Source organism: Myotis lucifugus, unplaced genomic scaffold (assembly GCF_000147115.1).
Source record: "Myotis lucifugus unplaced genomic scaffold, Myoluc2.0 scaffold_291, whole genome shotgun sequence".
Classification (NCBI taxonomy): domain Eukaryota; kingdom Metazoa; phylum Chordata; class Mammalia; order Chiroptera; family Vespertilionidae; genus Myotis; species Myotis lucifugus.
Genome location: NW_005871339.1, coordinates 309,505 through 322,972, shown reverse-complemented (window position 1 = coordinate 322,972; position 13,468 = coordinate 309,505). Strand labels below are relative to the sequence as shown.

At 53.9% G+C, this 13,468-nt stretch overlaps 1 protein-coding gene across 1 annotated transcript in view; it reads right to left on the bottom strand.

Annotated features, from left to right (window-relative positions):
- Positions 1 to 5,474: 5,474 nt before the first annotated feature.
- Positions 5,475 to 13,468, bottom strand: part of CUNH21orf33 (chromosome unknown C21orf33 homolog) — a 10,214-nt gene continuing 2,220 nt past the window's right edge. The window contains exons 4-9 of the mRNA XM_023763575.1: positions 12,711 to 12,756; positions 12,109 to 12,222; positions 11,103 to 11,222; positions 8,162 to 8,254; positions 6,842 to 6,998; positions 5,475 to 6,021 (exon numbers count right to left, since the gene is read on the bottom strand). Of these exons, the coding sequence (XP_023619343.1) occupies positions 5,893 to 6,021; positions 6,842 to 6,998; positions 8,162 to 8,254; positions 11,103 to 11,222; positions 12,109 to 12,222; positions 12,711 to 12,756 (659 nt within the window). The 3' untranslated portion in view covers positions 5,475 to 5,892. The remainder of the gene's footprint in view (positions 6,022 to 6,841; positions 6,999 to 8,161; positions 8,255 to 11,102; positions 11,223 to 12,108; positions 12,223 to 12,710; positions 12,757 to 13,468) is intronic.

Below are 13,468 nucleotides of genomic sequence, written 5' to 3'. Positions count from 1 at the left end.
AACAATGAGGGGTTCGGTGGTCTTATGTTCTGGGGGAGGCTGTGCCCTGAAGGGTCTGGAGAAAGGGCACTGCTCTGACACTCCACAGCTATGCTCCTGTCGATGTGAAACAAGGTGTACAGTGACGGGAAAGGCTGACCTTTGTCAAGGAAGATACCGGCCTAGGACATGAACATCCGCCATGACTCGCTCTTAGAAAGTTTCCATTTCAGATCACCCTGTGTGGTTACTGTAGGTCTCTGAGTTTGTAAGGCCACCATGCTGGCCTCCCAAGAGCTTGTCAGGTTTAGTATATGGCCCCATTTTTGTCCACATCTCCAAGAAGACATAACAAATCCTAACACACATGCACCTACAAAGAGGGTCAAACTACATGGGGCCAAAAGTGATAGAATTGCAAGGAGAAAACCCACTATTATCGTTAGAGACTGACACCTCTGATTCAGAAATGGACAGACCCAGCGGATGGAAAAGCAGTGTGGAGACAGCTGAACTCAACGACACCAGCAGTCAGCTGGGTTTAACTGACATCTAAGGACCACTTTACACAACGACAGCAGGACACACATTCTTCTCAGGCCCACAGGGGACATTCATCAAGAGAGGCCACATTCTAGCCCCAGCCGGTTTGGCTCAGTGGATAGAGCGTCGGCCTGTGGACCAATGGATCCCAGGTTTGATTCCAGTCAAGGGCACGTACCGTGGTTGCAGGCTCCTCCCTGACCCGGCCCTGGTCGGGGCATGTGGAGGCGACCAATCGATGTGTTTCTCTCACATCGATGTTTCTCTCTGTCATTACCTCTCTCTTCTACTCTCTCTAAAAATCAATGGAAAAATACCCTCAGGTGAGGATTAACAAACAAAAAAGAGGCCACATTCTGGGTTAAGGACACACTTTAACACATTCAAGAGAACAGAAATCATATAACATCTGCTCTCAGACCACAATGGAATTAAACTAGAAGTCAGTATCAGAAAGATAACGGAAAATCCCTAAGCACTTGTAGGTTAAATGACATACTTCTAAAGAACACATGTGTCAAACAAGAAATGTCAAGTGAAATTTTAAAATATTTTGAACTAAATAAAAATGAAAATACAGCAATCAAAGTTTGTGAGATGCAGCAAAAGGAGTGCTTAGAAAGAAATTTATAGCATTAAATGCATGTGTTAGGAAAGAAAAAAGACCTAAAATCAATAATCTAAGCTTGTACTTCAGGAAACTTGAAGAGAAAATTATAAGTTCTAAGGAAGCAGAAAAAAAGATAAAAATTAGAGCAGAAGTAAATGAAACTGAACACAAGAAATAGAGAAAAATCAATGAGACCAATAGCTGGTTCTTCTTTGAAAAGATCAGTAATATTGATAAGCCTCTGGCCAGTCTAAGAAAAAAAACCAGTGAAGACACAAATTACTAATATCAGAAATGAAAGAGGAAACCTTATTACAGATCCCATAGACATTAGAAAGACAGTAAGAAATACTCGGACCAACTTTACACCCACAGATTAACCTGGATGAAATGGACCAATTAATTCCTGGAAAGACACCATTTGCCAAAATACACAAGGTACATATGGTGTGAACTGGCCTATATATGAAATAGAAATTGAAGCAATAATTAGATAATTTTCCCAAACAGAAGGCACCAGACCCAGACGGGTTCAGAGGTGAATTTTGTCAAACTTTAAGGAAGGCATTATACCCGTTCTCTACAATCCCTTTCAGAGGAAAGAAGCTGAGAGGATACTCCCCAACTCATCCTATGAGGTCAGCATCACCTTGGTACCAAACTAAAGGGCCTACAAGAAAACTGCAGACCAGTATCTCTCATAAACAAAGATGCAAAAATCCTCAACAAAATATTAGCATGTCAAAGCCACAATGTTTAAAAAGAATTAAATACCACAACCAAGTGATTTATTCCAGCCATGCAAGGCTGGTTCAACATCTGAAAATCAACTATGTCATCCATCACGTCAACAGACTAAACAAGGAAAATCACAAGTTCCCATCAATAGACACAGAAAAAACATTTGACAAATTTTAACACCAATTTATGATAATTTAAGAAACGCCTCTTTGGGAACTTAGAAATAGAGAACTTCCTCAACTCAACAAAGAAAATCTATAATTAACCTACAGCTAACATCACACTTGAGAAATTCAAAAGCTTTCTTAAGATGCTCTGCCCTTGGCAGAGGTGGCAGGGGAGACTCAGGGAGGCCACCCACCCAGGCTGTCAGCCAGGGAGCCTGCAGCCAGACCCCAGGACAGCTCTGTGGTGCCCCTAGTGGCAGGACCTGAACCACAGGCATGCTCCATGGCCGAGCCTTCTGGTCAAGGAGCCTCCAGGGACCGGCCACACAGAGCACACCACTCATGGCCCTACTGCCTCACGCCGTGCTGTCCTTGACCTTGCTGGTGCTCCCACTGAGCCTCTGCACCGGCCACTCCTGTCTGGAATGTTCTGCACACATAGCCACCTGCTCACTCCACTTCATCCTCAGAGGTGCCTTGTCTCCTCTCGTCCCTGACCACCCGGGCCCCACTGGCCCTCCTTCCCAGTGTGTCCAGGCGTCCTCCACAGTCTGTTGGCTCCATGGCTCATCTGCCTATGTACCAGCCGTGCCCCCAGCCTGGAACATCACAAGCTCCGTGAGTGCTGGGGTCACGTCTGCCCGTTTCCTCTGGCTCTGGGCATGCAGTAGGCACTCAATCGTCCAACAAATAACTGACTGAACTCGGGTTCGGACTGCTGGGGCCTCTCCAACGTTTCAGATTTGAGCAGCAGTCTTTGCCTGACCCAAGTCCCAGCTTAGCCTTATGACGGGAATGTCAGGAACCCACTGCCCAGGCCTCTGCTCGGGTTATGTGGGCAGATGCAGTTGGGACGGGCGCAGAAACGTGGAGCCACGTGTGTTGGCGGTGGCCCTATTTCCCCAGCACAGTGGGGTCTCAGGAAGGGCAGGGAAGTGCCATCAGACCCGGGCCATTAGCACCTCAAGGAAAAGCCATGAGATGCACAGTAGCCAAGTACACAAGGGAAGTGCCTGAGGACTGAGGGACACACGATCGCTTTCTGGGGTTTCCTTGTAAGTTCTCCCTTCCCTGGTCACCTGCCCTTTGGCCAGGTCACCGCAGGTGAAGCAGAAGTGAGAGGAGGTGAAACCCAGCCAGCCTGTTGTTCCCCGAGCGCAGGCTCCATTTCTCGGGCACCCTGTCCACAGCACCTCTGATCGCCAAGCCCTGGGGGTGAGCCCGGAGTGGGTAGAGGTAGGGGAGTGGTGCTGCCCCCGCCCAGGGCTCCGTTCCGAGGGCCCATCCCCTGGCATTTCCAGAAGAGACAAACCACACTGCAGAGCAGATGGAGTCACAAACTTTGATTCTAGATGAACCACTGATCTGAATGAAGGTGAAACAACAGGTAACAGACGACAACACAGGAAAATGCCGTCATGATGGGGGGCGGAGAGGAATAACAGAGAAACACAAGTGTGAAGGGTGATCAATGGGCCACATAAAAATGAGGACTGCCCTAGCCGTTTGGCTCAGTGGGTAGAGTGTCGGCCTGTGGACTGAAGAGTCCCAGGTTCGATTCTGGTCAAGGGCACATGCCTAAGTTGTGGGCTCGATCCCCAGTAGGGGCATGCAGGAGGCAGCCGATCAATGATTCTCTCTCATCATTGATGTTTCTATCTCTCTCTCCCTCTTGCTTCCTCTCTGAAACCAGTAAAAAAATATTTTAAAAAAATATTTTATTGATTTTTTACAGAGAAGGGAGAGGGATAGTTAGAAACATCAATCAGCTGCCTCCTGCACAATCCCTACTGGGTATGTGCCCACAACCAAGGTACATGCCCTTGACCAGAGTCGAACCTGGGGTCCTTGAGTCCGCAGGCCGACGCTCTATCCACTGAGCCAAACCAGTTAGGGCAATAAAAAAATATTTTAACAACATGAGGAATATCTGCTCACCAAGACGCCCTTGAGAATGAAGACAGTGGGGAAACAATATGGGTAACCCACTTAACTGACAAAGGCCTTGTAGCCAGAACACAAATGCAACCCCAATGACAAGACAGACAACCACCGGAGCCCGACAGGTCCTTCACAAAAGAGGATTGCCAAAAGGCTGAAAAATACATAAAAAGGTCATCAGCCTCAGTGGACATCAGGGAGACACCACTACCCACCAGGGTGCTGGAATGAGACCGATGGCCAACCGCACCAGCAGGCGGGAGAGCGGGACACGTGTGCTGGTGGCACACAGCATGGATACGCAGGAGCGCTGCCGACTTCCCACTAAAGCTGCACAACATCCCTGCTCTGCCCACAGCCTGGCAGCCGCCCGTGACAGTGCAGGGAACACGATGAGACGTTGGTGGAGGCGCGGAACGTGAGCAACACCCCAGTGGAGACACCCGTTTGGAGATTCTCCCATAGGGGAAGCCACACGGCCAAGGCTCCCCTGTTCTCGAGCCGAGACGCACCGGCACCTGCGGGCTCAGGTCTGGGGCTGAGGTCTCTGGGTCCGAGTGGAGGTTCCTGAGTGCATCACTGTGAGAACTCGCCGAGGCGCACGCTTGGGATCTGCGCATTCTGCCATATGCTCGCGCATGCACACACACGAGCAGTGCTTCAATCAACAACCTTCTTAGGGAGGAGACTTCAACCTGTTACCTGCCCTCCAGCGAGGTTCCCTTTAGCAGCACATAGGCCTGGCCCTATGGCTGGTGCTGGCAGGTGCATCAAGGGGGCTCTTGCCCACGGGCCCAGCTTCAGTGGGAGAAAAGCTGGTCGCCAAACAATGGGGTTCCCGTGGAGAAAGGGCTGGAATGTCAGGGGCTGAAACAGACGCTGGTGAGCCAGAGGGCCTGGGCAAGCGTGGTGCCAGGAATCACACCCCAGAAAACCAGCAGAGGGGAGTCCATCATCTCACCCTCCCTGGCAGGGGTCGGGGAGGAGCGGAGTGGCAGGCTGTCTCTGCACCCGTTCCCAGGCCGCCTCCGACACAGGGCAGTGTGAGCTGAACCAAACGAAACAATCCAGCTGCTTCCACCCAAGAGCTTTCTCAAAACCAAACAAAGCACAAACACGGTGGCGTCCGTGTGTCCAGAGTGCCCCCCAGGGGCACAGAAGACAGACTGAAGGGGAAAGGTGCTCCACACTTGGGTGGTCACCCCGAAAGCCCTCTCCCCATAACAGAAACCACACTCTCAAGAGGAACACAACAGAAAGTACTGTGCCGTCTGGATACATCTGTGTCAGCTGCTGCTCGTGCCTGGGACCACCTCACAGCCACTACCCAGCAGGCCCACCACCCAGGCTGAGGATTGCAATTTCTTCCTGAAATTTACGAGAACTGAGACTAATTAAGAAACCTCATTTACATTCCTCATTTGCCCATTTCAGAAGACCTGACACGTGGCTGCCTACTACAGAAATCCCAGTAACATTTTAATGAGTCCATGTTTACTCCAGGTTAGAGAATCTTTAATTGTTAATAACCATGTTTCAAGTTTTCCGATTATTACATTTATAAACTTAAAATTATTTTCCCTTCCAAACACTAAGTATTCTGAAGCTAGGCAAACCTGAGGTTATATAATACCTCCACCTGACTGGCTTCGTGAGAAAGCTGACTGTCATTCCCGGGAGGCACCAGGAGTCCAGTTGCTACTCCATCCTACAGGTGGGGGACTCCAGCAGCCTCTCCAGGGCGTGGGCTCTGCCTCCCTCCTCTTGGAAGGAAGTTGAGCTGATCAGAGCTGATGACGACTCTCACACCAATTATCCGACCCCGTGTGTCATATTCCAAGCTGGACAGGACAACAGGCCGCCAGCTCCGCCTGGTGGAAGAAGCGAAGCCAGAGCCCAGAGCCCGGCGGCTCACTTCCTGGCAAGCTCCAGCACCTTCGTCACCATGGCCCCGATCCCGTCATGGATGTGGTGGAGCGCCGTCTCACACATGAAGGCTGGGGTCGTGACCACCTTGTTTTTCTGGTCCACGTGAGCTTCGTGCACAGAAGTTAGGGAAACACTACCCAGTAAGGATGAGGGGAAGTTTTAGGCGCAAAGCACGTCCCGGCCACTGCTCCCAGCTGCCTCAGAACAAGCGTCCCGTCCTTCCCAAGGTGACTGGGGTTTGGGGGGGACATTCTTCCTGGAGGAACCTGCTGGCAGGGCCACTTCTGCACAATCTGTGCGGCTGAACTACACGAGAACGTGACCAGCACGCTCCCAAGAGGAAGAAAGCAGCTTGCACCTCAGCGGACCATGTCGGCCTCATGAAGCTGTACAGCAGTGCCCCTTGGTACCCACAACCCTGAAGGCGGCAGCAGCACCTCTGCTTTTCAGATCAAGAAAACTAAGAGTTCACCTGCGTGCCTGCAACAGCAGAGCAGAGGCCAAGTCCACCTGGGACCCGCCTCCCCACCCCAGCTCACAGACCCTGGAGGTGACAGAACTGGCCTCGCCCCATCTGCCCTGGACTACACAGAACCCCGGGCCAGCCCGGCTCCTTCCGACCGGACCGGCCACGGGTCTGCTGGCTGCTCTGCGCTGGGGAGGGGGGGCGCACAGGGACACCTGAAACTCACTGCTCATAAAGACACTAAGGATGAAGCCACCTTCAGCACAGGCAGGCGCCCAGAGGTGACGTGGTCATCGCCAGGACATCCTCCAGGTCCAGGTGCAGACCCGGGGCGTGACCCGTTTTTGCCCGAGGCTCTCTACGCCCACGGCGCTCGGCGCAGTTCCTGGTTGGAGACATTGCTTGCCCAGCCACAGAAGAGGGAGACCCCTCGCCACACGGGTCCCCAGCTGCTGGAAAGGATATGGTCACTCCCTTCACACAGTGCTTGGCACCCATGGCTTTGATGGCTTCTGCGGTCCCGGCATACGGCCACTTGCCGCCTTCCTCCTGCTCGTGGCCCACGGTGACCTCGACGCCAGGAAGCACTTTGGCCGCGAGGACAGGAGCGATGCAGCACAAGCTGAAAGGCGAAGGAGACAGGGTCAGGGAGGCAGAGCCTCTGCAGCTCTGAGGGGAGACGTGCAGCGTGGATGGCACCAGCCTGCTTCACAGGTCCAGTCTAGGAGGTGGGCAGGAGGCACACGCACAGACCGCTCAGGCTGGCACCCTAGGCTGGCACTGGTGGTGCTGCAGGGCCGGCTCTGTAAGTGACCGAAGGTCTGTGAGACGCTGTCAGCGGGGGCTGTCCTCAGCAGCCTGTCTCCCACTGGGATGAAGGGGTCTAACATAAGCTGCTCCTTTTAGGTTCGCCAGTAACACGGTAGCAAGCAGCACCCATGGGAGCCAGGAGCGGCCTCAAGTTTGCATCCCGCGAATTTGTTCGTAGTGTGTGCACTGTGCTCCTGCCAAGCCGTCTCCTAGTGACCGGCTCCAAAGGCGGGAGATGCTCGCGCTCCGGCTCACTGACGCAGACAGACCATGCAGCAGGAGTGAGAAGCAGCCACTGGGACACTTGTGGACACGAAAGTCTGATGAAATCAGGTCTTATAACAGGGTTGCCATCACACGTTTCTGAGCCCCTCCTGGTTGCAGGTATGGCCAGCCTCACCTGTCCGTCAAGACCAAGGACCAGGGGCTGTGACATGAGCAATGGTTGTGCCGATGAGTTTGGGGGTGCAGAGAAGCAAGGGGACCCTAGTGTGCGGCCGGCCTCAGGATCCAGGCTCCACAAGGAAGAGAGGGCAATTGAGGATGACATGGTGGCAGGAACAGTGCGCACAGCAGCAGTGAGAGTGGAAGACAAGGGCTAACTAGCTGAGCAAGGACAGGAGGGCGGATGGCGGCCAGGCAAGGGGCAGGGGTGCTGGGAAAGGATGGTGGTCAGGGAAAGACTGACTGGAGAACATTCTGAAACCTGACAATCACCCCCTCTCCTTCCTGTTAAGTCATCAGGAGAAACTAATGTAACCACAAGACTACAGAATTTTCAGAGCTGGAAGGCACCTGTGAAATCCCTCAGATAAAACGAGGAAACGGGCCAAGTTTTCAAGACCATGCAGCTCAGAGTGGCAGCTCCCAGTTACGAGCCCCAGGCCCTGGCCCCGGCCCCCTGCCCTCCCCACCACTGCCAGTCACCAGAGGCCCTCCTGCCCCCCGGCCTGCTCCTGGGCCAGCAGAACCTACCCGATGGGCTTCCCCGCCTTGTGGAAGTCCTTCAGGACGCGCTCCACGTCTTTGTTGACTTTGCAGTCTTTCCCGTCCACGGCGAATGTGCTCCTACAGTGAGAACAGGTTGCCTTACATCTCAGAGCCCCTGGCTATTTGCCACACTGAGATCTGACATGTGGTTCCATGGATTCCTCAGCAATGGAAATGATTAGCCTGTGAGTGTGCTCATGTACACACGTGACTTCTCATTATCACTGTATATTTTTCTGTTTGTTTTGTTTTGTATGGTAAGCGGGAGGAGGGACGTGGGGCAGCAGAGGTGAGGTGGGAAAAGCAGACTCAGAGCTAGCTGAAGCCTCGGACTGCGAGCCACACCACCTGGTCCTCGGAGGTCTGCACTGGCCTAAAGCCAGTGACAGGTGCTCCACCTGACTGGCAAGGGAAAGGAATGCAAATTTAACAAGACACCGTCTTTTTCTGCAGAGCAGGAGTGGCTCAGGGTCTGGAATAGGCTGCCCTTCCAGGTGGTGGGTATGCCCTGCCTGTGCCATCTCTATGGAAGGCAACTGGGAGAGACCCGTCGAATTTCAAAGTGCACCCTCTTTGCCAAGAGCCACACGCTGGGCTTCCCTGTGTTCCGTCTGTGGGTCCCACTCCTCCATCCTACACACCTGCATGGCGTTGGCACAAAGGACTGACGGGTGGTCACTCTCCTGACACGTCAAAATGCATCATTTAAAATATGCATGTCAACTGTACCACCAAAACGCTATTAGAAGAAAAGAGGACTGGACATCATGAGCACCTACCAAAGTCAGGTCATCCACCCAGTGGGATGTTTGCAGCTGTTAGACTATTAACGGACCAATAAGCCACACAGTTACGAGGCTACCATCTGGTTAGAATTTTAACACAACCACATATGTGAATATCTCAGGAAATACACACAAAAGCTAGTAACAGTGCCAGGGAGGCGGCCGGGGTCCCACCAGGAGGAACCGAGTGACTTCTGTCACTACTGAACTCGCCTGCTGCCATGTGCTGCACCCAAATGACCACAGCAGCCACCACGTAGGAAATCGCTGATGTAGGAGCGGGCCTTTCTTCTGGGAAGGCAGGAAAGAATGGGGCCAGCGGCCAGAAGTGCATGCTGGCCCAAGGTGCCCCACACCCTTTAACACCGAGAAACAGACACACCAAGAACCCGGTGCACCTCCTGTCTGAGCTCCTAAGCCAACCAGGTATGGTGTCAGCCATGCTGGGGACACGCCCCAGGGGTGGTGCTAACGGTCAGAGGTAAGGCCAGCGGTTTGTGAAGCCAGCTCATATTCCTAAGAAATCCTGGTCCTGTCGCAAGTGAAAAGCCTTGCTGATCCAGACAGTTCTCTGCCATCTCCTACCAGGAAGCTCGTGAAGATGGTGACATGGGGAAGTCACTTGAATGGCTGGTTTTGGGGACAGGGAGTGGGTGTGAGGCAGGGACAGGGCTCCCTCCCGGCAGAAAAGCAGCCTTCTAGGGGCTGGATCTGGAGGCATCAGGAGTGGCCTTGAGCAGAGTCAAACTTTAGGGGACATACCACCTCTGCCCATCACTTCTGGGTGCAGGACGCTCAGACGGACAGAGCCAGCATGGGGGTCAACTGTCCCAACAGGGTGATGGGGGATACTGAGCAAGGACCCTGGCTGAGGCTTGAAGCTTCCCCTGCCCCATCTCCCCTCTCGCTGACTCTGATGACAGGTGAGTACAGGTGAGGGAGTCAGCTCTAAAGATCAGCAAGATGTTCCAACAGGACTCTGGGGCAGGCAGCTGGAAATGTGGGTCGATAGGGGGAGGTCTGCACTCCAAACATGATGGCAGCCAGGCAACATGTGAATGCAATTCATGGGGAGAATGGGAAGGGGCTGCAGGAGGGAGGCGGAGACTCCATGAGGAGTACACAAAGGACCCCTGGGCCCGGCGATCAGGACAGGCCCAACAGCACCCAGAAAAGTCACCTAGGAGGGAGCGCCTACGTAGACACCTGCAAAAAGAGGTGTGAACAGCACGGCGAGGACCCAAAGGGGGTGGGCCTGGAAGGGCTGTGGGAGAGCAGCACCCTCTCAGTTCAGGAGCTAAGGGGATGAGGAGAGAGCAACAAGAGGAAGTGGTGATTCCTGGAGCACTACACGGGCAAGCGCCGCCAGCAGAGGGTGGGGAGCAAGGAAGCTGCAGAGCCCCAGGAATGACCTAGTCAGTGGAAAGGAATGCCCTGGGCTGGCTGCCTGCGGTCACAGTTAGGTGGTTTCATCACAGACCCCGGGCTTGGGAAGGAACGTTCTTCTAAGTGACACAGAAAAATGCTCCATCCGGGGCCTATTTGCTGATCTGCTGTTTCCAATAAACGCATAGAGTCAGGGTGTCATACATATTACATTGCGTGTTCACACAGCTGTGACGTGAATCCCCCTGCCCACCACAGGAGACAGGTCCTGGGACAGAGGCCAGTGCAGACAATTTCCATGAAACTCAGAAACAAGGAAGGAGGGAAGAGAAAGAGGACCTGAAACCCCAAGAACGTCATAGTGACGGCCTCCCAGGCTCCCAGGCAGCTGCCGTGGCAAAGACCCAAGGGCTCCAGTCAGGACAGTCAGGTGACCGGAAAAAAAAACACTTTTCTGCGCCCCACGGCCCACAGGAGCGTGGGCGCCCGCAGGAACAGACACACCTGCACAGAGGTTAGGTCAGAGAAGTCACACCCACAACAGCGGCCAGGTGCCAGGAGGGCTCGGAAAGGAGCAGGTCGAGGAAAATTCAAGTCTTGCCAAAATGTGACCTGAGTCCCATCCTGCATTGGTTCCATCAGAGCAGCTACTTGCATCGTTTGGACCCGAGACCTCGGCAGTGGCTCATGTCGCCACCTGGTCCCCATCTATTGCTCCAGGTAAAAAGCACAAGGCCCCAAGCTCAAACACTCACAGGTTTTTGGCAGCTCCAAAGCCCCCAGGAAAGATGGCGGCATCATGGTTGGCTGCACTTAGCTGGGCCAGGTCAGTGATCTTGCCACGGGCGATCCTTGCCGACTCAGCCAGAACATTCCTGGGAAAGAGCACAAAGAAGCCAAGAAAAGGTTCAGCGCAGACGGGAGAATGGCAGGTAGGAGCCCACAAGACAAGAGGCCGTGTTTTCTCAGCCCCAGGGAGCATGCTCACACATGAATTTCATGTCAATACGCAGAAAAGGCAGTTAAAGCTACAGGGACATAAATGTCTGCTGGACCCTTCAGATCAGCACCTCACAGCCCACCCGGGCCATCTGGAGCCTCCTGCATCAGTCAGGGGCCCCCAGGAAGGCAGACCCCAAGTGTCTGAAGCAGACAGCACTAATGTGGAACTGATGGGCAGGGTGGCGGTGGGGAAGTTAGGAAGCTCCTGCGCCGGGTGAGTGCAGCAACCACAGTGGGAGCCACTGCCACCCTAGGCCAGGGTCCTGACTAGGACCCACCCCCAGCAGGCAGAGCTGCAGTTTCTTCCCCTGGCCCATCTCCCACTGTCTGACTCCAGCTGGAAGGTGTCGGGAACCACAGCCTCCAGGGGCCATTCCCTGTGGTCCCGGCAGGACAGGAGGGCAGGACAGGAGGGGAGAAGATCTCAAGCACCCGGGGCCGCAGGAACAGAAACACTGCTGGGAGCTACTCAAAGACATGTGGGCCCAGGCAGGTGAGTGAGGCGGCAGACAAACTGAGGCGCACCCCTTTGGTCAGAACAAAGTATGGAGCTCACCCTGCAGTAACTTGTTTTGGTGAGGAATGGAAGGTAAGTGTGGACAGTGACATTCCGGCTCGCTGCATTAGTGCAGACCAGAGGACAAGAGCGTGAAGGAAGGATGCTCATTTGAACAGATTGGCCCTGACTGGGCTGAAAGAGCTATGCGTGCAGGTTCTCGGGGAGCTCACAGTCAAGGACGAGAGGGGGAGGACCCACACCTGGTCTCGCTCTCAGAAGGCTGCCCCTTGGTGTGGTCAATCACGTGCATCTGAGGGACGTTAGGAGCGAAGATCTGGACCTCAGCCCCGCCACGGCTCAGGTGCACCAGCACCCTGCAAGGGAGGAAATCACACCAGGCTTTGAGACAGGCCCAACCCAGCTTCACCTGTCCACGTGTTTTTAAAGGCAGGATTTTAGCCGAATGCCAGGTATAAATTCCTTGTCGTTAATATCCCGCTTGTTTTGCAAAGAGCTGTGGCTGGCTTGCTGAAGACCCAAACACCCACAATTTGAATTCACTGTCACTGAACCAGCCTGCACTGACGAGCCAGTCTCCACGTTCCCTTTACAGACCGAGGTGCAGGGGGCGGGGTGACCTGGCTGGTGTCACAGTCTGGATGTTTGGGTTCCCAGGCTGCTGTGGGGTGTCGTCCTCCCACAGGCCAATTGATGTGGGTCTCAAAAGGCTGAGGGGGGTCTCGGGTCACGATAGTAAGTTTAAGTCCAGGAGTCCCCCAACTTTGCTGTCACGGAGGTGGGAGACACGGAGACATGCAGGTCTCCCGGAGGGCTGCTCTGTGCCAGGCATGCGGTAACTCACCCATCAGTCCCGGACCCGGTGCTGTCACTGTGCCCCTTTGGGAGGACTCATGACCAGGCAGAGCCGGGACTGCCCTGGTACTCGCTCGGGCTCTGCTGCTCTTGCAACTTCCTGGACGCCACATACAGCTCCTGGCTCGTGCTGGGAGGTTTCAAGCTGTACCCCGCTACCCGTGCTTTCTCCACTCTCTAGTTCCCCCACCAGGAACCTCTCCTGGCCCTCTGCCACCCACCTCCGCACACTCTAAATTTCACTCCTTCTCTAGCGCCAACACCGGCACACACTGGCAACCCGGGGACGGGAGGGCTCTGAGGCCACGCACAGCCAGCAGCCCCAGGCTCCTAACAAAGCAACAACTGACAGGTTTACAGGAGCGACAGTCTACAGCCAGGAGCGCTGCGCGGATGGAAACCCGGCTGACACAGGGGGAAAACAGCTCCAAAACTCAGGCACCTGATCCCAATGTTTGTAACACGTGGGTGTTCAAACCACTAGAACAGTGGTTCTCAACCTTGGCTGCACATTAGAATCACCTGGGAATCTTTTTAAAATCCTTGGATTCCCAGGTGATTCTAATGTGCAGCCAAGGTTGAGAACTTCTCCTCTAGGATTTTACACGGGTAAAAAAAGAGCAGTAGGTTTGGTCTTGGGGAAGAATCCTCCGTATGCGGTTTTTGTCTTGAGAAGGTGTTTCAACTCATAACAGGGAAAAGTTATGGTGTGAGTAAATGAAAACCCTCTCCTTGGTCCTGGTCAGG